This window comes from Scatophagus argus, chromosome 14 (assembly GCF_020382885.2).
Source record: "Scatophagus argus isolate fScaArg1 chromosome 14, fScaArg1.pri, whole genome shotgun sequence".
In the NCBI taxonomy this organism is placed as follows: domain Eukaryota; kingdom Metazoa; phylum Chordata; class Actinopteri; family Scatophagidae; genus Scatophagus; species Scatophagus argus.
The window spans coordinates 8,234,439-8,262,099 of record NC_058506.1 but is presented as its reverse complement, the minus strand read 5'-3'; the positions used below and the strand labels follow the sequence as shown (position 1 = coordinate 8,262,099).

Below are 27,661 nucleotides of genomic sequence, written 5' to 3'. Positions count from 1 at the left end.
ATAGGCTTTTTTCATGTTGGAGTTTGGAGGATGAGTGCAAGATTCTGAAGAAGCTGTTTTGTAGCCTGGTGGTACAGCAGAGGATACTTCTGTATCATTTGCCAGATAGATGAACTGGCTGTGGTGAAGTGGGCGTTGTCTTTTAGTATCCTTTGGACTCTTCACCTCACCGATAGCACAGATGCTCAGCAGATGGGTACCAGCTGACAAACTGGGCAAGTTTAATCACCAGCTGCAGCTTGCTCTTTGCATAAACCACGCTCCTTTGTAATGTTTCAAGTCATAATGCTTTCTATTATTCTGCTGTAAAAGTTAACGAGATGAACTTTAGCAAATTAATTTGTTTTTATTCAGAGTATTAATTCCAGCCTGAATTGATCTCCCCTTGAAGCAGCTAATCAGTTTTTATAACCACAATGTGCCAAATTTCAATGTGAAAACAATATGACAATATGAGAAGCAAATAGTCAGCCCTAAAAAGATGTATATTGAGTGGAGATGCTGGCCATATGCAGAGGACAGAAGTCCTGTCTCTGTATCAGGGCTTTATTTTTCTCCACATTTAGTAGGAAGTATGTCAGTTTAGGGAAAACAGAATATACATTCATATACAGTATAGCTATACTGAATATTTCAGTGCATTCACAGAATGATTTGTAGGGTAAGTCTCTGTTTATGTATGTTTCTGTTATGTCAATATTATCTGGTTATTTACACACACACATCTTACACTTACATTGTAGACATTCATTGACTAGAGCAGAAAATAGGGGACTGTTGGATTGCTACTACACAAGCACAGGGAGCCGTGACCCCCATACTGGAAGAGTGGCACCAGCAGATTCCAGGTACAACATTGGTGGTCTCTGTCCAGAAGAGCGCAGTCCCAGGCACAACATTATGATTCTGCAGAGAACCCTCAAACTCCCAGACCTGGTAGAGGACCCAAGCTTGAGGAACACACACACACTTTTCTTTCCACAACTACAGCAATATGCGTCCTTCTCCTGGCTTGGAGCACACACTGTCTGTCTGTGGCTGCCTGAATGTGCCCTGGGGACGTTCTAGTTCTTCATACTAAATGTTACTTGGCTTCATAAACACTTAGACAGACTGAAATCACACACCAAAGCTTAGATCTTCTGTTTTAATGGTAACCTTTATTTGATTTTTCTCAGTCCTCCTCTGACTACAGTACAACTACTACAAATTCAGTTTTGCCTTGATACCCCTCCTGCTATGCTCAGACAGCATGAGAAGTACTCTGTCAGAAATAATATTAAAAATAATTAAAAATCTAATACTTATATAATACTTACATGGTTTGATCTGATGACAGCAGTCCTCTGTCTGCTGTTTTTTTGTCTTTACTTCTTTACGTTCAATTAGATTTTTACGTGAAGCAATGATAGTGATAGTGATAGTGACACTGACCAACAGACCAACAACAGAAATCAGCCTCTAACATGATGTGCAACTTTCATTTCTCCTATTGGCTGTGAGGTGTTTCCCATAGTGCAACACCACTGTTGAAAAAATAAGCCTTCATAGTCTTCATAGTACAAAATTTGCAAAAAAGCACCTTCAGGACATTGTTGAAGGCATAGGACAAATTTATTTTATCCAAACAGAAAATAATTGGCAGTGATAAACAAGAATGGTTTGTGTCCATGTTTTTGAGACTCTTCTCATCAGAAAAACAGCAAACCCTAACCACAGCAGAATTAGATCAAATGTGGATAAAATGAATCATTTCCGTAACAGACTTGGATCTGTATAGGTCATTCTGGAAAGCAATGGCAAACTATCTGTCAGTGCAATGTGTTTAGATTACCTTACAGTCTTAATATTAGTCACTAAAATATCAGCTTAGTTAATGAGAAGACCTTTTCTTGTCACTGCAGAGTTTTAATGTGGACACACTTCAGAGTGAGGACTGGTGGGAGCTCTGATTCTCGTCGACTTTTAAGAATAGATTGTGTCAACCACAAAATCATCCGCCTCCAAGTAGAAGTGAGAAAGGATGGCAGACAAACAAAAACACCTGCCAAAAATACCTCCTATGTTTCCTCCTGGCCAAGATGTGAATGTCTGCTGCCAGCATCACAAACTTTCTCAGGAGACACTGTCGACATTTTCTTTTGCTACTAGAAATTCCTGACAAATATGGAGAACCTGGTGGACCATCAGACGTTTTCCTTCTACTGCTCATCAGAAGTTGCCCTGTGAACTATGACTGCTGAGAGGTGCTGGTTTTGAGAAGATAAAACTGAACAAACTGCTCCAGGTGTAGCAATGCGTGCACATCCTCTAATGGGACTTCAATGACCCTTTCTACAACCTCACGTTGAAAGGAAACTGTCCACACATTCACTTCCTGCTAAATGGTGGTGATTTGCCAACACAGACGACACAGCTGAGTATCTCCAAAGCCTTAAGAACAATAACGGAAACAAGTTATTACCAGAATGTGAGGCCTAATAGATCATTACGGAACCGTGTTCCAGTTCAGTTCACTGAACTCCTGCATTTGATGATTTTTACATGGGAATATTGCTGGCCAAGGAAGGACTTAGTCCTGGTTCCCATACAGGTGTGAAGGCAATAGTTCTGTACATTCTCTCCAGTAAAGTACATGAACCTGATCCTTGTTATTATAGAGAAGTTCTAAAGCCTAATCTGAAATGTTTTCCAAATGCAAAATAGTTACAGATGGTGGTAGAGCTTGTAATATACAAATTTGCCAAATGTAACTGCTACTTTATTTGGTTGACACTGCCGGTGAACTGTCCAGTCATCTATATGTTCATTACCAAGGTCGTACGATGGCAGCGTTGTACTGGAATACATTATTTATGTATATATGCATAATTCTGCGAGGTACTGTATGTCATTTGTTTGACCAAAATATAGAAACAGATTACAGCTCAGAGGTAACAATGTAATCATTTAGTACTATGGAAATACTCACTGAGTACCTTTACACAGAAAGATATATCGAGTGAAGAGCAGAATGTTTTAGGGACTTGGGACTTAACAGTGTATTGCACATTACTAAGTTTAGTAATTAGATTTCCTGATTTTATCAATTTGTTATACATTATGATTAAAACCAATGGCATGGTGGAGCTGTGGTTAGCACTGTTACCTCACAGCAAGAGGGTTCTGGGTTCGAGTTCAGGTCAGGGCCTTCTGTCTGGAGTTTGCATGTTCTCCCTGTGCCTGTGGGGTTTTTTTTTCCAGGTACTCTGGCTTCCTCCCACAATCCCAAAAACATGCACATGTTAACTGGTGGTTAGCTGGCCACTCTAGTCTACATTGTCCCAACTTGTGTGTGTGTGTGTGTGTGATTATCTGACTAGTCCAGGGTGTACTCTCTCATAGTCAGCTGGGATAGGCTCCAGGCCCCCTGTGACCATGATAGATACAGCTGTATAGAAAATGGATGGTGGTTGGGTTATGATTAAAACATTTAGCTAAGCCTGGGAAGAAGGGCGTAACATTAATGATGAGGAGGGCCTTTTCTTCTTCCTTTTTTTTAAAGTAACATTAAAGATTGAACCCCTCACACTAATAACTTTCATATGGTCCCTTAGTAACGCAACCAGTACTGTGTCCTTTTAAAAAAGGGAATTTAAAAGTGCTTTGGCTAAAACTCAAAACAAAATTCAAAACAAAATTAATCCATTTATATCACTAATCTGTGAATTTGGAGCATTAATATTAAAAGTAAACTACTTCAAATTGCAGTGGAGTGTCAAACTGACTAAAACCTACATACATAGAGATTATGTTTAGAGTGGTGCTTAAAACAAAACAGTATACTATATATATATATATATATAATCATTTTTTAAAACAAAAAAGAATGTTTATTGTCAATATTACAAGTATTAAAATCATTAAAAGAAAATTTGTCTTTATGACATTTGCCAATAATGTCTGACTTTTGTCACACAGAAGTTCTTTGTTGTGCTTGCATCATGTTGCATCATGATGGTGCCCATGTTAATGGGAACCATCTGTTTTTCATCTTTCTTAATTTTATTATTTGTAATTTGAGTAACTGGTTCCTCAGTTGTATTTAATTCTGATGTTATTGACAGTGCTGAAAGATTTTTCTGCAGATCTCCAAATTGTTGTTTTGTCCCAACCTGAATCTGTGATCTGAACTGGCTCCCTAATGCCCCTGAATCTCTTGAGCATGTCCACCCACATTGTGATTTCTCTGATTATACACAAAGAATATAATTAAGCTTCTACATTAGAAAAAAGAGCAAAACATCTCTGTATATTTGGGAAATGGGAAAAAGGACCAATACAGAAACAAAATGATCTACAGTAAATGTACTTCACCTGATTGTGATCAATTCTGTAAATATGGTTTTACTTGAAATAGGTATTGATATTCATTCAGCTTAGGTTGTCTCTTCGTTCATACACCTTTCAGGTAAAAGCTCCCATATCACTGACTGGATTTTGAGGCAGTTCAGGAGAGCGACGCATCTTTGCTTTTAGCTTCAGCATTTTCACCTTCACACTAAAAATATTACACACCTTTTGTCGACAGTAATTCTGTTGAATGACTATATCTCACCGGTGCAGTCTGACACTTTTAAACTCAGGTCACATCACAGTTAGACAGCCCTGACACCGCCGAATGTCTTATTAATACAGCAGCAGATTAAGGCCATCTGTCATGCGAACTAAACAGAGGATATAGCGCTACAACCAAATATTCATTAGGATGTAAACTATGACTTTATTTCAGTTTTAATCCTAGTTTGGTTTTTGTTTGAATGATTTCTTTAACAGATTAAGATTGGAGCAATGTTTTGGGGTAGAACACTGAACCTATCTGCTGACTGAGGCTGACCAGTAGTAGTCTTAGATAGATAGATAGATAGATAGATACTTTATTGATCTCGAGGGAAATTCAAGCATCCTGTAGCCCATTACAGCAGTGTAGGTTAGTCAAAAGTAAGCAAACAAACAACCAAACAAAGCCTAACTGTTAGTGGGAAAAACAGACTAAACATACTAAATAAACTAACATATATGTTAGCATATATGCTACATAAAGTACAATAGAGTGCAGAGAAAGCAGGTTGACCAGATTGACTATGTGTATAAAACAAGAGACTAAAGAGCCACAGTGTAAACATATGTAAGCGGATTCCTACTCAGAAATGAGTTATAAAGTGCGGGTTAATTGTGTTTTCCCCTCATGTCTCATGGAGTCCTACATGTTTACATCTTTTCATTAATAAAACCTGCTTTCAAAGCGTCCAGTTCTCCTGTGTTTGAGGCATTTATTGGTATTCTGCCAAAGATTTTGACTTTTTATTTTCCAAAACACATGTAAGTAAATGCTTTCAATCAAATCCTTTCGACATGTGTGGAATTTACTCATGCTTGTTACGCTAAAGAGATATAGATTCTATAGATGTGATTACACAGAGGATGGCGGTGAATCCCCCCAGGCTAACTGACTCCAGTGTTACTGTGCTATCATACTTGTGAGTGACTTTTTTTCCCACAGTAAAAGCTCTTGATGAAGCATTAAGCTACCCAAAAGGAAAAGAAATACGACTCTGCAAAATTACTTAATGCTGTTAGTGTGTGATGTGACAAAGCTGACAGTACATGCAGACTGCACAGAGCCTCAGTGTGCATATGCATCATACTAAATTATGGTTTCCAGGGTTTGTTTGTTTTGTAACGTAGCTCAGTACATTTGCAAAAGGCCCTCATGTTTTCAAGAAGAAAACATTTACAGACCACTAGTCCCAAGTTCAAATGCTTTTACCTTCCCCAATATCTAAAATTGATCCCATGTGTAGGCCTACAGTACAGTATTTGTTATGTTTGGAGACAAACAGCATCGAATGATTCTCAAGTTACATGTGCTGAGTGCATGTTAGGGAACAACTCAAAAATGATATCCCCACCTCTGTGTTAAGGTTTAAAGAAAGAAGAACATGACCTGCAGCGTAGCTGTTGCTGTGATCCTTTTCACTGTTTAATTTAGTCTCTTGAGTGTTACAAATAATAGTAGATGGCTGGTTGTTGGGTTCTTATGTGCAAGAGTGTATATACTTTGACTTTTTTTTTCCAGTGGAAATTGAAAGACATTTCCAACCCTGACTAAATCATGAATGCAGACTCAAAACTTTAACTGATGATGCCTTGGATAAATGAGCTTCAGTCAGTGAAGGCATCAGTGTGGTGAGGTGGCAGCCACAGTCAGAGCTGAGCTTTCATGAGAGTCCCACACTTAAACAACACAACTATCTGTTTATTTGAGAATATATTTTGCAATGTTTTCCACTAACTTCATCTCGTCATTTTACTTGCTAGCAGACTGTATGCATTACAGTAAAGGTGGATAAATATGGTTCAAAAATGTGCAATTCTTCCTTGTAGATATCATCATGTCTTTTACACCTCTCCATAAAAGAGAATAGCAGATTAATAATTTAACTCAAATGGCATAATAGATGATCAGATGATACTGCATCTCTATAAATAAAGTCAAATCTTTGAACCATGTAGCTTGGCAGAATTAGTCTAATACATGTTGTATATTTGAGCTGTTCTTTCAAGAATAAATGAATAAATGTGTCAAGAAACTGAATTTGTTAGTATGAAAAAGTACTTACATTCAGTGTTCAGCGTCAAACTGTCATGCATGAACTGACCTCATGAACGGCACAAGTCATTGGATAGAGCTCTACCACCACTTACTGGGCAAACCACGAGTGGTGGCAGAGTTACAGCAACAAATGCAAGACAGAACACACCAGAGAAGAGAGAAGAAAAGCCAGGAAACAAAATACAACAAGGTTTTTGGAGAAACTTTGAGCAATTTCCCACACATCCCACAAACTGTCACAGTTGACCACATATTACCTGAATTCCGCTGACTTACTTCACACAGTATTATTAACAAATGTAGAGTGAATCTACCACATACACAGATAACTTTGGTGTCCGTGTCAAAGCCTCTAATGAAAAACGTGTAACTTTCTGTAACTGTTTTTCAGACAGATAGGACAGTGACACTTTTTCTGCAATTCCCATTGACGTCAGGTGGTATAGCAGGTGTGGTTCTTACTTCAACTTGCCAGCAGTACTCTAAAGCACAATTTGGCAGCCTTATTTTAGGCCCATTGTTCTTATTCCACTCCCAGATGTACAGCCTGAGTGACTCAGCAATTTGAAGAACATTGATGTCTGATGTCCGTGCTGTGTTCGATGAAGGAAGTGATGTGATAAAAATATAAAGGATCATTTTACATAATCAAAGTTATTCAGACGGCTTTGAACATATGCTGAAGTCCTGTTCAAGATCAACTGAAGAACAAAAAAAAAAAAGAAGAAGAAAGAAAGGAAAAAAAGCAATGTAAGATGATACAGTTTTTGGCTGCACTACTTAATGCTGCAAAACATTTTATTTTTGAGATACTTTATTACATTAAACAACCCCAAACAGAGAGATATCAGTCAACTGATGTAACTTTATATGTGGATGCCAAAAAAGTGAAATGAAAAATTACGTTCGTATACAACACGACTGCACATTGTTCACTTTTAAAACCATGCATGTCTAACGGTCATGAGAGATGAAAGGGTGTGCAAATGTTTGATGCTTATACAAGCCACGGCAGCAATGTAAGATGACTTCATTTCTGGAGCAAAGACACCGTGCGCGTGACTCACACCACGTTACCAGCCGCGTAATGCAAAGACACGCGGCAGTCGACATTAATAGGATGATGGATAGTGGCGGGAGCGTGTTCTACCTGCTGCTCATCATTTAAAACTTTTAAAAACTTTTCAAGCCTTGTTTGGTTCAATAAGTTAGAAACAGCGTAACTCACACATGCACACTTTTACACAAAGGCAATGCAACATGTCCCCACAGAAACAGGAAATGCAGGGCAGACTGATAAGTGTCTTGTTTTAGAAGTCAGTTAGATGATGAGTGTCTCCTGCAGCACTTCCAGCAACTTCAGAATACAAACATAAACCTCTGAGAGATCATCCAGTAAAAACTGCACCTCATTCACCTTTATTATATGTGGCTAATGCAGGCAGATCATTTTATCACACATAATCTAACTAAAAGATTCAGAGGACACATGAGGACAAATGAGGCTCCAGAGTCATATTTTATTACGTTAGTCTCTCCCCCTTTGCACGTCTGATTTTCTCTTGTGAAATTGAAAAGACATGTGGTTCCACATGTTGGCAGAGAGAGGACACTTTCATCAAGGCCGCACAAAGCAATTTGGCAAAACACAGAAAGGAAGAAATGAGTTCCACACCTAGAAAGTTTACAGATCTTTCTTAAAGTACAAAGCGATTATTTTGCTATTACATAAGACATGCATGTGAAAACATTTGGTACGAGAGGATACGTTTTGGATGCTTTTTTATTTTTGGTCACGTGCATCTGAGGCGTCATTGTCATTCATTGTATTTGACACACAGATCTCGCGTTAAGGTGGATCAAATGGGGTTTGAACAATATATTTCAAAACCTTATTTTGATCTCTGTAATTCTTCAGATGCAAACTGTGTCAAAATTAAACTTAAATATGATTGAACTAAATAATGGAAACAGAGCAGCCTTTACTGCACCGGTCCTGAAAATGAAACTACATGTCATCTTTGGCTTAGTGACTGCACTGTAAGCCTAGAAAGAAAAAGACTGAATAACAAAATTGAGTTTAAAAGGATAAAAAAAAAAAATTAGAAACCTAAAAATAAACCTATTAACATACCACTCTCCCATTCAAACATCTCTGTGAAGCAACTGCTAATTCATTTTTTTTACACTGCAATTATATTCTTATAAAGTAAAAAGAATCTTTCTGTTCATTGAAATTATGATATGTATGACAGTAGTCTGACTTACCAAATCAAATGACATAAGGATTAAGCACTCTCCACCATTATGAATTTAATTATCGTAAACTTTACTTCCATCTACGTCTATGTCCTCAAAAGTTTCACATGAAACATGTTTACAGGCCTGTTACCTGTCAGATCACCCTGTGAAGTCTGCTGCTCAGGCTGTGGAGTGACCCAGGAAGAGTTAAAACTGTAGGCAAGTGACACCTCACTTGGGGTATTTGACAAACTGACACTCACTGATACAGAGTGTCAAACTCAGCTTGTCAAATACACTAAGTGGGGGGCCTGATCTCATCAAAGATGGCTCTGGGGAATAAATGAAGAAGTCATGAGGTATCACTCCAACCAAACATTATCAAAGACCTTAAAACACACACATATTTCCTCTTTTACAAAACAGTGTTTTTCATGCACAACATTCATACAAGTCTGTTACCTGAGCGTTCAGATCTGTTGATGTTGCAGCAGCCGAGTCCGAGTGCAATGCTCTTCTTTCTCTCACAAGAGTTCACAATGATGATACTGTGCACAATTCGTTTGACCATTGAGCTTCAATGCTGCAAAGAGGAAGTCAAAACAAGGAAGATAACTGCAAAGCTAGCTCTCAGGAAATATGTGGAAATAAAGTGTCAACATGTCACCGTTGAGAAATGCTGTTGAAAGCTCTTGGTGGCTCACAGCTTTTGAGATAATGATTTGCTGAGACATATGTGACAGTTTTACTTGCCTTTTGTGGCATTCATGCATCCTTACCGTTGTGTTCTGTATAGAAATGGGACTGTATGTGTACAAGTTTATTAAAATAAAAGGTAGTGACCTCCCTTTTAGTTATTTAATAATTGTCCCTTTTAGATCAATCAGTATAGAGTATACATGACATTTTATGTTAAGCTTAATGAGATCAAGTTAAGTATCATGGTTTGTCCTTTGTTGCTCTGTATCACACTATTCTTGGTACAGTATCTCTTCTAATGACAGTGTCTGTAGTATTCTTCTTTCCTCCTATGGAATTAGTCATCTTCTGCTTCTTCCTGCTTCAAGGACAAACTTACTGTTTAGTCTACAATGCTGACTGATGGTCTAGCTGTCAGTCCCCCCTAAAGAAAAGACCATGTGTTTCAAAAGCCGTGCTGCGGAGTTAAATATCGCTTTACTTTGGCAGAGAACACCCTACGACTTCCTGTCACCTTACCAGGGCTCACTCCCTGCAATGATTTCATGGTGTCTGGACTCCTGAATTTCTAAGGAACACTCTGTAAAAGTTATTACTGTCACTTTTTATTGCCACACTGTTAAGTATTAGCAACTTTTTTTTTCTTTTTATTTTTTTTTTGCAACAACAAGAATGTGTTAAGCACTGTGCTGTATAACTTCCTCATGTCACACTGGACCAGAGCACCATGAATTACTCACTGTACTTCCCTATACAACAGCAACTACACTGTGTGTTGAGCTTAATACACAAAGTATCTGAACACTGAATATAATGTATACCAACTGCTCCGAGTGGACTGCAGACGGGCTGTTGTTCTTGTGGATGCTCAACTGTTTCTGTACCTGTTATGTACCAGCCTAATTGAAATACTCCACAAGTCTCTTTGCAGCAGCATGCAAAGGAGGAAACATGAAGGCCACATGGATACAGGAAAGAATATGGGTGGCTGTGAAGAAGCCAGATAGCTTTGAGAGGCTAACAATACGGGGAAAAGACCAAACTGAACTTGATCTTAGCTCACAAAGCGTGGAAAGCAGCTATGACGCATCATCATTCTCCAGCTATCACATACATGTATAACAGTTAGAAACTTCTCTGATGCAACTTTGCAGTAATTCTTGTGCAAAGTGATGAAGCCCTGCAGATGAACCACCTTCACTAAATGCAAGGGTCTACAACACACAGCATTCTGTGCACCATGCAGTAAATGTTCAAATGTGCATGTACATATCCTTAGATAGACAAAGACATTTACATCAGTAGTGACGAAGCAGTGAAACAAGCCAAACTATTTACAGTAATCCTGTTTCTCAGTGAATGTGAAACACTGATGTATGAGCTGCGTTCATGTCAGCTTATCTATAAGTGGCAGTTCAAAGTGTGAATCATTTCAACACCCTTTTCAGGCCACCAATACCACAAATATAGGGGAAGTAGGAGATGAAAAAAACCAACTCCCTTTGGTGTTGAGAAAGAGATGGCTGTTTTCATCAATTTGTCAAGTAACTGAATTTCCTGTAGCAAGAACAGCTAGAAATTTACGTATGGCAACTTTAATTATTATTAATATTTGGTGAAAATTTTATTTAGCTTCCAAGGCTAATTTGGAATAATGATGTATGATATTTAGCTACCACAAGTAGCAAAAGGGAAGTGTTGTGCACATAATGCAAAAAGTAGTATTTTCAGTTCTTTTTGAGTGAACATACTAATGGCAAAAAGTTAAACAAAGCTTACAAGCTGTGAGGAGCTCGTGTCTGTGGAAATGTTCTCCTACGTAATTAGGAAAGACAGAAGCTGCCTTAGCACCCAGATTCATCAGTTTTAAATTGCAAATTTAGACTTCAGACTTTTTCATCTGCTTGACTGTCAGTCACTTGCTTTATTACTTATTTGAGTTCTGAATCTAAACCTGAATTCTCCAAATAGAATTTAAAAAATGGAGCAAATATTCAAATCTTTTCTCCAAGTGGGAAAAATCAACCCTGGGAGACATTTCATCATTTTAAAATGTTTGCAGAAAAATAATTTGCCAAACATTTTTCATCATGTAGGGAGATCTAAATGGTTTTGGATGCCCTGTGCGACCGAGTTTTCTTATCTGGTGAATGCAGTAAACTGGAGATATGAGAAGTTTCTTTACTATGTACAGATATGTCTACTATCGATTAGCATGACCTTTCTGTTTATGATAATCCAAGTATCACTGACCAAATGTACACAGACGTGAATTAACTATCACTTTCAAATTGTTGCCGTGTCACTCTCACTGCAAACTGAGGGTAAACTGCCCTCATGTGGCTCACTGCAAGACTGCAACTTTAAGTACAACAGCAGGTGTGATGGTTTCTTTGATTTAACATTATTAACCACAGGATCAAAAGTGGTTCTGAAGAGTATGGGTCAGTGTAAACATATTAATAAACTGCATGTATATCAAGGACACTCATGAGACACGTTTTCACAGCAGTGGCAGCAACAGTCGTTGTTATGGTAATGGTTGTAAAATGCAAAAAACAACAGAAAATAGTTTAATTTGACTTTTATTCATTGCTGAAAGGAAGACTTGAAGCAGCAAGTCCTGATGTAAAACCTGGCCAAGGCACTGTCTGTCAATTTACAATATTAATTACACTACAATCCTATTTGATTCAAATTGACGAAATACTGAGTAGCATCTTTTAATAAATTTCTTTCACACATGATAACGTGTTCAAATTACACTTGATTCTTAAAAGCAGGCTGTCAATACATGGTGCTTCAGGTAGAACACACAGTGCAGCATTACAAAAGTTATCGTCAAAGGCATGGAAAAGTATCCAAAATAGCAACAACTGCAATTTTTATGGCAGATACAAGAACAAGTCGCAGCAATGGGCAAGAATACTGAATATCAAAATGCATCTTGGTACAAATGACAAAAGTTCATTCAATGAGAGAAATCAGAACAAAATAAAAAGAAATATTTATCACTAAAATACATTCATTTTGAACTTGAAAAATAGCGTAAATAAATCTTTCAAACACTAATTTCTAAATATCTAAGGAACAAGCAAACCCTCCGCATGTCTGAAAAATGTAATGTTGAGTAATGGCACAAGGACTTGGTTCTGTTCATTTTTATACAAAATCTTTTGGCCTGGTCTGAACTTTCCATTCATGGTGTGCTTTTAGCAGTACAACATGGACAGAGTTTCCTGCAGCGTCTGGTTTTACATTGGTCCTATCACAGGCTTTGGGGTGTTGCTTGTTCCATCAGCCTTCTATTACAGCAGTGAGCTGTTCAATTAGCTTACAACAAAAACACTGTTTTCAAAATGCTGTTCTTTCTGAACAAAAAAAAAAACAACTGTTCTCTCTGACAAGTACTTCTAGCCTATATAATACAAAAATATCCAAAGTGGTGTCTATCCTTCACCTCAGACAATTTTATCACATCTGAAAAATCCAAATTACAAAATACACAAATTGAATTAAATACATACAGTATATCAAAAATGCCAATGGTGCCCACTGAGGACGTTTTAACTCGCTGTGTAAAGGTAAGCTTTAGTCGTCCAGTGCATGTTTAATGAAATTATTTTATTTTTTAAAATGAAATCATTTTATTTTTTTAAATAAAATTATTTTATTTTAAATCATTTAATGCATCCGTTTCTAGGAAGATTTTGGGGGAAAAGAACGTGAGATCATTTTCACACATTTAAGATTAAACTACAGCTTTGCCCTTTACAGACGACTTTATTGGCATTTGTTTACCAGTAAAAGCCAACCTGACATGAGACAGCTACAGTGTAACTGCTGTACTGATGATATCAAAACACTCAAATATCCTCACTGTTGAGCACTTAAAAATTAAAAGCAAAGGACTAAAACTCTTAAAGAAACAACTTCAAATGAGTTTTTAAATTGAGTGCTAAATTGAATTGTAGACAGTGAAATATTAATTATTGTTATTTGATTTTGCAGGTAATTATTCAGTGTTGATAGGCGGAACGCTTTAATTTTCTTTTCCATATCTTAGGATTTAATATTAGGCCACATGAAGTTCATTTTGTCTACAATTGAGGATTTTTCTATGTAGATTTAAAAGGATAATAAACAGTTTGAGCCTTAATAGCAGAGTTTACATTCCAGCCTTGTGGTTACAAATGGATTTGAAGGTGTTCAGAAATGTTATAAACAGACAAAAGATCTAAATGAAACTGATCCTTCATATCATCCAGTTGGTGGGATGTAAATACTGTATGATTTGTAACAGATAGAGTCAAATGAAAAGTAAATAAATTGTAAATGACCAAAAACTAATACTGCTCTGTTAATGCTCCACACAGACACTTCAGTTTTATTTTATGTGAATTTGCTTTTGTAGATTACAGTGTATTTGGTTTTAAAACTATCTGCAGCAGATCACTGGAGAAATATAACCGTCAGAAAAATCCAGCTTGCTGTGAAGAACCGTGTATGTCGGAAATATGTCTATGGGTCTTGTGGAATTTGGAATGGTCTTTGAGCCCCTTTATTTTAAAATCATGAATCCAAAATGTGACAAAAAACATACAAAGAAATTCAAAATGCTTATTCAATGTGTCATAAAATAAGGCATGAGCCATTTTCTAATATGCTACATAAACCCCTTGACAGGAATGAACTAATAAAATACAGTATGTCCCTTTTCAACCAGTGACTTGCCTAAATTCAAAGTTAGGAATGATAGCAAATGGAGTTTTCCATATCCGTATTTGTACATTGTGCTGTGCTTGTGCAACCATGTCATGTTGTGGAGCTAATTTATTTGGGTACAGAGGAAACAGCTTTAAGTGAGGCAGGACTGCAGTCCAGGCAGAATGACCCAGCTGTGTGTGGGCTTTTGCATTGCTGAATGCAGGCATCACATGCATTCGAACTCATCGATGCGCTGTTTGGTGTTTCCTGACCGGATCTGTCTGAGGGTCTTGTACTTGTCTCGTCCTGCTCGCATGTTCTCTGCGTGGATTATGTCGTTCACTGTTTTCTTGCTCTCGTCCCGAGCGTTGGCCAACTCTGAGCTTAAAGCCTGCAAACATACACAGTATTAATACATCTCACACCACTATGTTCTTGTGAACTGTTAACCCCTAAATGTGCAAAATATTCTGAACAACTTGTGTGATGCACACACATTTTTGCACTTAGTAGTGCAAAAATATAAAAATCTCAGTATTATTATTGTCATCCATGCTCTCAGTCATCTGCTCCTCTTTATCTTCCTCATCACTGAAATGGATTTATTAAAGGGAAATCAATAAGAGATAGATTGATAGATAGATTCATTTTTGGTCTACTACATGAAAAGTGCAAGTGTCCCTAATTTTTTGTGCATTCATTCAAACTAACATACTGATATCCACACATTGTTACTTGACAAAAAGAAAGCAAAAAGTCATCATTTTATTCTATCCAAAAATCTGATTAGAAGACACTTATAAAATGTGTGTGCTCCAGGACTGAAATTATACAATAAGTCCTCTGATCTCTTTATTGACCGATCATATTTATTGTATATGCAAGATACGAGCAAAGGCTTACGAGTAGATGCTTCTGCAAACGTTCATTCTTCTCAGCCTCAGTCATGCGCTCCTCTTCACTGCGGTCCTTGTACGTGGCGGCGGCTGTGAACTCAGCGCTGGCCTCAGCGCTGCTCTCGTCGTTCTCGTCATGCTCGTTCTCGGCATTGAGCGGCTCCTGAATGTGAGCCGCCATCACTTTGTTTTTGAGTTCCTCTTTGGTCTTCTCCAGGTCCTCCTGCACCATGGTAGCCTGAGGGAACAGAGAAAGCCAGTGAGATGAGATGAGGTGAGATGATGTGTTACATCTACAAGGCACAGACCTCATCCTTGTGAAGTACTTGGATATACAATGGACAGAATTTAATGTAGAATTTAAAAGAAGTACTATTTACACAAGTCTACAGCCGTGCTAGCAGCTCCGGGAGGCTGCGCTACTTGTCGCAGTGGTGTTTAGAGCTAAATGCTAACAGTGAGCGAGGTTTCCCTGAAGTCAAAAATGTCCAGGTCAAAACTGAAGACGCTCTCCCTGCTGGCTATTTTGGACACAGTAAAAATTATATAAACAATCTATTAAATACACCAAAAATCCTCTTCAGTCATAGGGCGTTACAGGAAAACTTCTGCTACAAAACAGAAAAACAATTACAACCACTGAGACTCACTTAGAAGAGGAAACTGACCATTACTTTCTTCCCCTCTGCTGTATCTGTTTTTACTGTCTTTTTTCCCTTTTTCATTTTCTCTACTACTTATTTATTTCTTAAATACGTTCAAGGTATGCACAGAAAGTGTTTAAATAATAAATATTATACTAAATACAGCAAAAGCTTTCGAGTGATTAGGAATAAGAGCCAACTATGAGTAAGACTGGAATTTCAACTGAAAGTTTGCCAAATATGCACAACATGGAAACTACCACTTAGCACAGCAGTGTTTCCAGAGTAGCATAATGGTGCAAAAGAGTTTAACAGGATTTCCTTCACACAAAGACGGCCGTCACCACCACAAACGGCGTGAGTCACTGCCGTCCATTAGAAAACATGAAGGGGCTCTCCTGGCACACATGGCTTTTACCAAAAAAGACACGAGGGGAGCACAGCAGTTGCTGTTTGATTTGATTAACACACAGCATTCATAAGAAAATCATTACATTATACTGAATGAGAAAATGACTGACTGCAGTGAAAAAGGAGTAACTCTGATCATACCTTCTGCTGCCATTCTGCCGCCTCATCCGCCTTCTTCTTCTTGGCATCCTCCAGGAGGGAAATCTTTGAAGTCAGCTCAGCCAACTCTGTGGCCTAAAAAGGACAAGATTTTCTTTCAGACTTTGTTGATATTAATATTTGAAGCCTGAGAACACAATTTTCTCAGCAATCAAACCCTTACATTTTCTAGTTTCAATGTCCATGACTAGACAAACAGTTCTTGACTACTGACCAGGTGTTCTTGGTTCTTCATCTGGTTCTCTGACTGCTGCAGCAGCGCCATCTTGGAATCCTCAGCACTTCTCAGCTCAGCCTCCAAACGTTCAGCCTCCTCATTAGCCCTCTTCCTCTCCTGCTCCAACTCCAGAGCCCGCTGTGTTTGCTCCTCAAGCTCTGCGCACACACATACACGCATGCACACACACACACACAGGTACAGAAGCATGTGGCATGTAAAAACACTGTCACCATTCATCACAGTACAACAATAAGCTTTTCTTGAGTACTGACAGGTGACCCACCTTGTTGGGCTTTTTTCGTCTGATCCTCAATCTGCTTTAATTTCTCCATTAATTCTTCCTTTTCCCTTTCAATCTTTTCCTTTTCCTTTTCTGCAAGTTCTCTTTTCCTCTTCTCATTCTCCAGCAGAGCTCTGATGGAAACAGAAACAATAAACAAGATGGTTTATGGTGCAAAAGGTAACACATAACCAACCACAAGTCACAAGGATTCTACAACATGACCTGACGCTCATGTTATATTTGACTTAAAGGATATCAAATATCAGAGGTGACAAAGTAAAACCAAATCTACATGCAAAGCATCTGTACATTTCTCTGACAGCAGCTTGCGACTCTCACCTCTCCATCTTCTTGTGGTTCTTCTCCTCGCGTGCCTGGGCCTTCATCTGCTGCACTTCGATGGTGTCAGGTTTGCGGCGGCGCATATACAGCTCATGGTTGCCCATGCAAAGAGCCAGAATGCGCTTGTTGATGCGGAGTCTCGGAGCATAGAATACAAAGTCCTAAAACAGCAGCAGGAGAGGTTTTTATTTGGAGTAATACATGGACTGAGGTTTTATCAATTGTTAACAACTTGTCTGTTACTCCAAGTTAACGTACGGGTGCTTTCTTGTCAATTGGTTTAATCACAAATTTCTTGTCATTGAAGGAAATGTTCCTGATTTCACTCCAGGGAAATCCAATTTTGGGTGTCATTCTGTCGAAAACAATGCAAAGACAACAAATAAACTCATTAGAAGGGTATTTTTAGTGTTAGCAATAATGCTAAGCCCCCAATTATGCTGAACATGTGCATTCATGGCAATTTCAGTTCTTCGTTGTCGAATCACTTACTTGTCATTCTGTTCGTAAATGTTGAGGCCCAAAGCGTCCACTCCCAACCACAGTTCTGTTCCTTTCTTGTTCTTGATGCTGAAGTAGTTGACTCCGTACATCTCGAGATCTTGGGCGATCTTTAGATACTCCATCATGGATTCCTCTCTGTGGACAAACAAACAGCCTTAATTGATGTTTCACAGAGACAGATAAAAGAACACAAAAATCTGAAGTGCTGGAGCTTAGAAACCCTGAAGCACATGGTGATCTGTACTCTGCCTGACCTTGATCGCCACACAGACCTAATCAGACAAGTGTACAGGCGGCATGTTGAAGGGATGTGTTAAAGGTACAGTAACAAGGCTGAAAACAACCCTTGAGACGAGGAAGCTACACATTTTCAAGGTAGGGAGATTGAGAAATAGTTTAGCAGAGTCTTCAGACAGGTAGAATCTGGTACGATTATGGTGCAATACTCATTCCAATAAACACATTTCAGTCAGTCTTTTGGGGTAAGAGTGTCAAAGATCTTCTTGAAACAGGATTTGTTCAAAGAGTGAGTGCCTCATGGTTACCTCATCATGCCCTTGTGTTCTTCGTGCCACACTTGAATCCTCTCCTCCCACTGGTCCTTGTTGAGCTTGTGCTGGTCCAGAACTCTGACAACATGAGACAACTGAGTGTCAGAAGCCATGCAGAGAAACATGAATCATACGAACTGACATGAACTGTCTGATTGAACTGGTTGATGAAACCTGTTTTACCTCTGAGGGAGCAGCTGCTCACTGGACAGATAGCCTGGTGTGTGGACCTCCTTGTTGTAGTCGGCATACTTGGCCTGCACTGCGTAGGAGGCCAGGAGGACTGCTGTCTCTGGAGGGCAGTAGGTGTCGTCATTTAAGATTCCCTCCTTCACCTGCAGGAAGAACAGCCGCTGTGTGGCGTCCTGGATTAACTCCTCCGACACATCCTCAGGGAAGAACTTGGCACGAAACTTAAACAGCAGCGGGCTTTCCTTCCTCACATCCTGGGCCGTCACCTAAAATTAAACATGACATGGGCAAGGGGAAGAGTTTATACTTCTGTAAAAGGACTTGGGTTCAACAGAATAGTCCCATCAAAGAACAAAGAAGGGCAAAACAATGTATTGTTGTGAAGCAAAATACAATACTTGCCTTCTTATTGAGCTTGAGCCATGTGGAGAAACCCTTTGTGTCCTGGTACTGGAGTCCAAAGTACCAAACCTCCCGGAGCCCAATGGTCTTAACGACCTTAAAACAAAAAAGCAGAACTATTATTAAAGTGCCATCTCACAAAACATTAACACACTCCATTCTATAATAGGTCTATGAACAGTCAGCCACAGGCAACGCTGCATGTGCAAACAAGGCTCATTTACTTATTCTATGACACAGAGCTGTATATTGAAATGCTGGTTGTAGGGCCTTTATGGATGAATAAATAATAAGTCATAAAAACAACAAAACACAAAACTAAATCCGCAACTTATGCTTCCCAACTAAATTTGATTCAAAAGTTTCTCACAGTCATTGGAAAAGTGCATAACACTGATCACAAGTTAGAAGTTTCCATACCTGGTCAAAGAGTTGCTTTCCTGTTGTATTTGGCTGAATGGCGAACTCCAGCTCAGCGTCCATTGTGGTAACTCTTACGCTAATCTGAGGAAGAAAGCAAGTTGGAAGAATGAGTGATTTTTATTTAAAAATTTAAATCAGCCCAGACAGCATTTTGCATAATGCATCTCCCATATATCACTCCGATGAAATCAACCCTCATCAGAAGATTATTTTTAATTAAAGTTACTACTAGAATTTAAAAGCTGATTTCTACATAGTGGAAATTTGCCTCCCAGTGATAGGATAAAAATATTAAATCAACAGGCCGATGCTACAAGATAAATTAAAAATTGTGATGTAATTGCACATAATTCTACAGTGGTCCATCAAAGGATTTTAAATTAAACTACTGGGAAAGTTTTAAACAAAGATGGCTGTGGACAAGCAGCAAAGGTGCACTCACATCCCTCACACACATCTCCCACTGGGTGTATGACAAACACGCCCATCTACCTCCATCTCAGCATAGAACTTATCTACAGGAAGTAACCACATCCTCCAGTGGCTGGGACTTGTGAGGCACTGCTGCTAAACATTGAGCTCTCATGAGAGTCATCTACATCCTGTCGTGTATCTTGCAACCTGTCAGCTTTCTGCTGTCTGCTGTAAAAAAAAAAGCAGACATTGAAGGTTTATCCTCTTCCGGGTAACACACTTTGCTACAGCTGGTTCTCCAGCCACTGAGGCACTCTTGATTTGAATGTTTATATATAATTGCAAAATGTCAAAAGTTGAGTACATTTACGTAACCTTAAAGGACCCCTCAGAGAGGTCAGGCAGAGGATAAATGGATTCTGTACTTAATAAACAGACCATGTAGGCATTCCTCATTTTCTCTGTCCTCCTAGAGAAGACAAAAACAGCAGCATGCATGACTATTGGGAAATAACTGTGGTGGCTGAGGCCCACGCCTACCCTGAACAACAATAGTATGCTTTATTTCCCAGTTGCAGGGGTGATTAGAGCTGCGTTCTTTCCCATTCTTGTCAGCAGGACTCCATTTACTGCTCAGGACACTTGTCCCTCTTGTCACTTCCTGTCATCAGCGCCAGTTAGAGTTGTAGTGAAACCTACAATCTGGGCCTACACTGAGCTCCAACACAGATGCTTCAAGTGAGCTAGACATACAGCTCTTCAAAGTGGCTGATCATGAACTCAGGTGAACATTTTTTCAGCAGTGCAGAGAAGAGTTCACTTAATGACCGCCCTGGTGGGTTTTAAGCAGTTTCATTTCCTGAGACAGAATTGGTAATGTTGCATGAAAAAGGAACTAGACTCATATATTTTCTGCCTGGTTTGGGTGTGTCTCTCATGGCCAGAATTCAAAAACTCTTGACGCTCTATTATTAGCACATGGTCAAAAACACCCCTCTCAGGCCCATGTGTCATGTTTTCCAGGACTTATTCTTTACCATTTTTATTTTTCAAAGCAAATCTATCTCTAGGGAAAAACATTCTTTCAACTTTTAACATGCTATCTCATATCTCATATCTAAAGATCCATTTTATGACAGTGTTCTATTTGAAAATTTGCCTTTTTCACAAGCTATTGGCTTATGGAAAGTTATGTGAACCTTTGTTCAAGAATCTTCTGCCCCACTGACTGTCTAAGACTTTGTGTTATTTCTAATATCTGAGTTTGCTTAATATTTACCTTTACAGCTGTGTCCTGATATTACTGTTAGCCCAAGGGAAGTCTTAATGTTCCTTTATGTCTGTATTATAACTGGCCTTTGATTTAACAAATCAACTCAACAACTTAAACTGGCAACAGACAGGCTTTTGGTCTTAACATATAAATAAGAAGTAAATATTGATTACATAATGCAAAGACAACAAAATATAGACAACATCTGAAATTAGATTGGTTCACTATAAACCTCACTTTCACTATGTAATACTGTCTGCCACTTGGGACGAAATTTCAAACTTATCATGATGTGATATTCTCAAATCTCAACTGGCGAATGGCGGGAGGCTAAACAGAAAACATGTCAAAGCTGTATGAATGACGGAATACTGAAAGCTGGATTGATTCTTATCAGAGTGGACAAATTTAGAATTTAAGGTTATTAAGAAGCATATGCAGTAATTGAGAAGTTAATCCAAAAGTGAACCCTGGTAAACTCACAGGTTAACTTCCCAAGAAGGGGGAATGCCTCAGATAAAGTGTGATTTAAAGATTCTGTGCAGCCCAGAACAGACCCAGAGATGTTAAATATAAACATACACACACGCAAAATACACTGAGAACGAACCCTTTACGTCACAGCATTCAGCCACCACCCGTCCCACACCATTATGATCTTAGTGTGCTGTTCACGACCAGAATCCACACATGACAATGACAAAAAGCAGAAGCCAGTGGCAACAAGGATTTGATCTACCTGATCCACTGGTGGAACAGTTACTTTAAAATGTGAATACAGGGCATGTACAGTTAGTATTTGAAATCAGCACTCTAACTTTGGCACTCATGACAGCATACAGTTAACAGCTGAGGTATGGCAAAGCTAAATATAAAGTGTGAGAACAGACTTCTTATGATATTGCTTGAAGCCAGTAATACAAGGGAAATAATCATGTGAAGACTTGTGAGCAAGACAACAAACATGTTTATATCCTCTAAAGCCAATACACAAATATAACTGAGTTTACTTTGAGCCTACAGCAAAGTACGTAGGCTGCATGAAACAACTCAGGTCCTAGTAAGTAAAAACATGAGTAATCTTCTTCAAGGTCTGGTGCAGATAAAATTCCACCACCTGTCTACCAGAATACTACTGGATGTCTGTGGGGAAAACTTATCAACTCTCATCCTGTCTGCTATTTAGATTAACCAGTGGTTGTGTGCTGGATGTCTTTAGACATGACACTGAAGAAATGGTACGGCTAAAGAGAACAAACAAGAAGAGGATGAGGCTTCTCTCTGAATGGGGGACAGCACACACAAGGGTAAAAGGTCTCTTAGAATCGGTTCCCACGACCACTTTTTAAAGGAATCGTAATAAAATAGCTTTCTTGTTGTTTTTTTTAATACACAACAGCCATTGTGGTACGAGCTACTGCTTCATCCTCTCCAATCATCTCTCAGTATCTCCTGTTTACTGCCCATGATCACCTGACTTCTCACCAGTTTGCTGTCCCACATCACCCCATTAGTACTGGCATTTTATCGGTTAGATAAAAAGTCCTTGCCAAATTGACGTTTCCCCTGAGCTTTAAAGGACAGGTTGTTTTCTGTCTGGTTTTATTCTGCCATCCTTTTGACCCCTACATTTGTTGGCTAACCATGCCTGCCACCATATTGCCAACTGCAAGCCTTCAACTGACCGAGTAAGGACTGTTTTATCCCTACCGGTTTTGTCTGCCAAGTCTGCTTTTGGGTTCAAATCCTGAGTTACATTACAACAACCACAAATATGTAGAGTCAACAAAAAAAGTTTGCAGCAACAAAGAGGGAATATATACAATACAGTTTTCATACACCCAATTCCGTCTTGTTCAGTCCATCATATGAATAATACCTTCCTATCCCATTTATCTGTTGCACAGTCTTTGTACGCCTACTAGTAGATCCAAGCCGGCCAACAATTTAGCAGGTCAGTAGGGTAGTTATTTCTTCGAACTTTTAGTGAGAGTGAAATGTTAATCCTGATTCGTTTCTCCTGCAACTAACCATAGTAATCCATAGCAGATTTAGATTGGTCTGTAAGGAGTGAGTCTGGAGCATCAGCAGATCCAGAGCGAGACACAACATTTATCACATAAACAGAAGATGTCCACTGACACAAACCACCAGCTCTTCTGTTGGCAGTGTGCAGTATTATGTTGACTAATGCTCACTGTAGTGATTTGCTTATACTGTTCTTCTATTGTGTACACAGTTTGAACACGGTTTGAAGGTTACGCTACACACTCACATTGTAATGAGGACCAAATAATAATGATTTATTCATCTCTAATGTCCTTGAAACAACCAACCAAAGCCATATTTTTACTGTCTACAGTGGTAGGTTATAACCTGCGTGAAAAATTAGATGGTTTAAACTGAAATATTTTAGAAACAAACAAATACCAGAGCGTAATATGTATATAAAAAGATAGATACATGAAAAAGAACAAGTAACTTACTTACAGAAGTCTGATTTTCTCACAACCTTCACAAAGAAAACATTGAACTAGCTATATGTGTAAAAACCCCAGAAGTTTTGATTGCAGTTTGTCCACCACCTCTACGTCCACACTGTTAATCCGCTCTGCTATGTGCACTACAGACTCATTTAATCCCCTGCTTGCATACCTCTGGGTCTTTCCATTGACCATTTCTCCATAGCCACACTTGATAAAGGTTTGGTCCTCTAAACAAGAAAACTGCTCCTGTTATGATTTCTGCGTGATAGACGGTAAGTTTCACTCAAGTTTTGTGCGATAATAAGAGGCTATTTTGGGATTTGTGGATAAAAAAGGTGATTAACGTTATTTATCAGGTTGTTAACATAGAAGAACTGGTTCAAAAACAGGCTGGTTGTTTGCTGTAGTACTGAAATGGTCCTATTGTTCAAACAACAAGTGGGAAAAATAAGAGAGTTCAGCAAAATAAAAAACACATCTTTTTGTGACAACACCAGGTCAGATTTCAGCAATACCACCCAGCAGAATATAACTGTTTGTCTTTGGTTTAGTGCATCATTAAAAAAATGCAATTTTATGTAAATTTAGAGGTTGCTTTGTCAATAAACATCACAGCAACATCTAAACAATCTAAATGCTCTAAATTAATACAGCTCCACTAAAATTTAAAATAACACTTAAAATGCTGATAAGCACACTCCTACAAGAAAGCCTGAACTTGCTGCACTGCTGTAACACAATCTAAAGTGGAGCATGGCATCTGAGGAACACACTAGGGGAAAGCAGGGAGGAGAACAGCTAGAGCGTGATGTGAAAGTCCATATAAGGCTGCAGGCGAGGAAATTAGAGGAACTGATGTAAGTGCAGAAAGCTTGAGTCACAACATGACTTCCTTGGGAAACTGAAGCATTGCCAAGAGAAGTCTAGCAAAGGCAGAGTTCATAATTGCTGCTTTTGTGAAACATCGTGATTACGGTTAAGTGAAACACTAAATAAATGAAAAAAACTGGATCGCCGAAACAGTTAATGTGAAAACATTTTTTAAGGTGTGAATCTTTTACTCCCTAAACTACTGTTTTGTGGACATGACTACAAATCTGCTAGACAACCTTCACTCAGTACAGAGTCAACTTTGGAACATTTGCTGAATCAGTGGATGTAGATTCCTTCTTTCACACGTCGGGTCTACTGCACATTCACACGGTGCTACAAGGAAACAGACCGCTGTGTGTGTTGCCATCACAAGTCTGTATTTCAACCTTTTCATCACTGATATCACCATATATTAGGCACAATGGCTGCCATTCGAACAGCTTATAGCCTGGTGTATTTAGGCTTTGTTGCATCTCCACAAAGAGGACAATGTGACTTCTTTGGGTGGTCAAGGGTTTATATTTTTGGTGTTGGCAACACATCAGAGGCTGCTCATTAATGAATATAGCCCTCATTGTCCAGCATATTCCACAGTCCTTTTTGGTCATCATTCATTGTCCCTGTTTATTTTGAGAAAATCCTGCTGCTTCCTCTTGACCATCTATTCTGTCCACTAATAGTTTCCTCTTTTCTGAGTCTTCATTATGTACAGGCCAAAGCCTCTATACCACAGCTGCACTTTCCCTGCAGTATCCTTGTGCTTGTGAACTGGTTACGATTGCCAAACTGCTTCTATTGAGGTCCCCAGCTGTTCCTCCAGTAGCTGCTACACATTCTGTGGGCTACTCCTCTGTTGAGGCTCAGCTGCACTCTGCAGATATTTGGCACAAAGACTGACACTAAGTGAAGGGCTAAAAATACATATCATGATTCTGATCAATAAAGTGTCACTGCTCAAGTGTATTTTGAATAAGACTGTGCTAAACAATGGTCTTCAGATTGAAAGCACTTTATTGCTTATTAATTTCCCCAACTTTTTAAAATTTTTAAAAATGCTGACATGATTACAAGAGTTCCTTTCAGGAGAGGGTAGTGAATTCTCTTTAGGTGTACACTTTAAATGCCGGGATGCTGTAACATTTTTAGTGGTTGACAGCTGGAAAAATGATCAAGGAAGCACTAGCAGAAACAATGCTGCAGGAAGAAAGCACCTACAACCCCTGGTACCATTTGTATTTCTGTTTCTAATAGGGAAGTGCAGTTCAAGAGTTCGCAAGTCAGAGTAAACAAGTAAGCTTTGATACATGTACATTCATGTGAAGTATTTATAATATATAATTGTTACTGAAAGTTTTACAAAACCCTGACCTAATATAACATTGGCCAAAATACTGGGTGCTGCCCAAAATACAGTTTCTATATTGTGGGGCAAATTATGAGCATAAAGCATGTACCAAAAATAGAGCTGCACAAGCTATTCTGATGTTGCTCCACTGAAGAAATAAATAGGGATTCAGTGAATTCCAGTGTCTGCACTGTGTCATCTACATGGCTTTGTAAATAGCATCACCTTCATCTCATGGGTCATGAGCGATTCTTCCTGTAGCATAACACTTGTTTTATTGTCAGAGTGTGCATGTGTGGGTGTAACAGCTCCAAACACACATTTCACAGTTTTTATATTATCACAATTCAAAAAGCATTGTGCTGAGTCAAAGAACAACTCACGGTTTCATGAGCAGCAGACAGGAGATAAAAAAATCACTTTCACTTCTGCACAGATGGAGGCATGAGCTGAAACATTTGAGCTTTGTCTGTTATAATGCTGTTTGAAGGAAAGAGTCCAGTGTGGGGAGCAAGCCCCTTGTACATAACTGTAATCATAATTACTACTCTAATTGCTACAATATGGATATCTTGGCTTAAAATTCCAACCAATCAAAAAGCAGTTGTTGATATCGACTGGTCCAAGTGCTATTAGTGGTACTGATTAAATGCAGAAAGGGCTTGCCAAAGTGTGTGGTCCTCCCTCTCTTTGTTCACATCAGCACCAGCATTAATTTGATAAGCTTTTTGGTGCTTCTTCATTTGATATCACGGATTACAGCAAAATATGGTCTCTTTTCTTATCAGTGGCAGCAATGCACAATAATTCTTAGTGCCTCCTCTTATGTCACCTCTCTGTCTTAAGTTTGCCTCCATTTGCTCGATATTTGGGCAGGCCAGCTGGCCTGAATGACAGTTGAAATCCCTCCTTGTTAGACCTGACTGAAAAGGAGGCCCTGAGAGGACTAGCTCGCCTGCTACTGCAGGCCACACGGCGGCTTCCGCTAGACAGCGACTTTATAAATGATTGTGACTTCAGAGTCTTCAGATGAGAAGAGAAGTTCACAGTAACGTAATAACGTGCCGTACAAAGGCCGGATGCCTGAATGAATGATCTGATTAAAGGCGCAAATTTTAATATACAAACGGGCACGCGCACCCACCTAACGGAAAGTACCCCAGAGACCCTCGGGTGAGCCGGAGGGGATGTAACAGATTTTAAAATACCGAAATACACACCAGAGACTGCATTAGGGATAATTTAAGGGTACTGTGTAATACCACTGTCAAACCCGACAGGAATTTGACCAGGATAACGGGGAGAGAAGCAGACAAAAAGACGGTAGTTTTTACATGATAACGTCAATGCAGTTTTCATTCTTACCGTCTTCGGCATCTTTCCTTTCTTTTACGTCCCGTTCAGTTTTTATGTATAAAAAAAAAAGTTCTTAGATGAAACCAGTCAGCGAGACCAGAAGAAAACTTTTTCCCATCAGAACAACGGCGCCAATCGTCTGGAGGAAGCTAATGTTACGTTTAGCTTGAGTGCGAAGAACTATTTTCAACGTTACGCTTGTGAGGGTCTTTTTTTCCCCTTTGTTTCGCATATATGTGAAACGGACTGACGCTTGATTTCCTGCTAACGGTACCCCCGACAGCAAAAACCACACCCAGGCCGATGACAGGACAGCAGCCAGCCAGACTGAAAGAGAGGGTTGAAGCCAGCAGACTCCGCCTGCCGCAGCCGCATCATCATGGCTGCAGTGTGCCGCCCCTGTGCTCAGCCAAAAAGTTCAGCAGCGCTCTCACTCTGTGTCACACTGTTGAAAATAATGACTGGTGTGATACTCAGTATTAGAAAATGAGAGCATTTACTCAAATACTACGCTTGAGTACATTTTTTTCACTACGGTATTTCCATTTTGTGCAACCTATGCTTCTGTTGCACTACCGTTCAGAA

The 27,661-nt window shown here is 39.0% G+C and overlaps 1 protein-coding gene and 1 pseudogene across 2 annotated transcripts; one reads left to right on the top strand and one right to left on the bottom strand.

The window, feature by feature from the left end:
• Positions 1-1,789: 1,789 nt before the first annotated feature.
• On the top strand, positions 1,790-2,816 carry LOC124070152 (annotated as a pseudogene).
• Positions 2,817-12,164: 9,348 nt separating this feature from the next.
• msna (moesin a) lies at positions 12,165-27,419 on the bottom strand. Of its 2 annotated transcripts, none has more exons than XM_046410591.1 (13): positions 27,086-27,419; positions 19,327-19,410; positions 18,907-19,002; positions 18,496-18,770; positions 18,307-18,390; positions 17,750-17,896; positions 17,516-17,612; positions 17,255-17,418; positions 16,916-17,046; positions 16,627-16,787; positions 16,395-16,487; positions 15,206-15,436; positions 12,165-14,693 (listed from the first exon to the last, which is right to left on the bottom strand). In XM_046410591.1, the coding sequence occupies exons 1-13, from the start codon at positions 27,095-27,097 to the stop codon at positions 14,529-14,531; spliced, it is 1,740 nt and encodes a 579-aa protein (XP_046266547.1). In that variant the 5' UTR covers positions 27,098-27,419; the 3' UTR covers positions 12,165-14,528. The 2 variants fall into 2 exon arrangements, with proteins under 2 accessions (XP_046266547.1, XP_046266546.1); XM_046410590.1 differs by lacking the exon at positions 27,086-27,419 and adding an exon at positions 19,772-19,801.
• Positions 27,420-27,661: the final 242 nt, after the last annotated feature.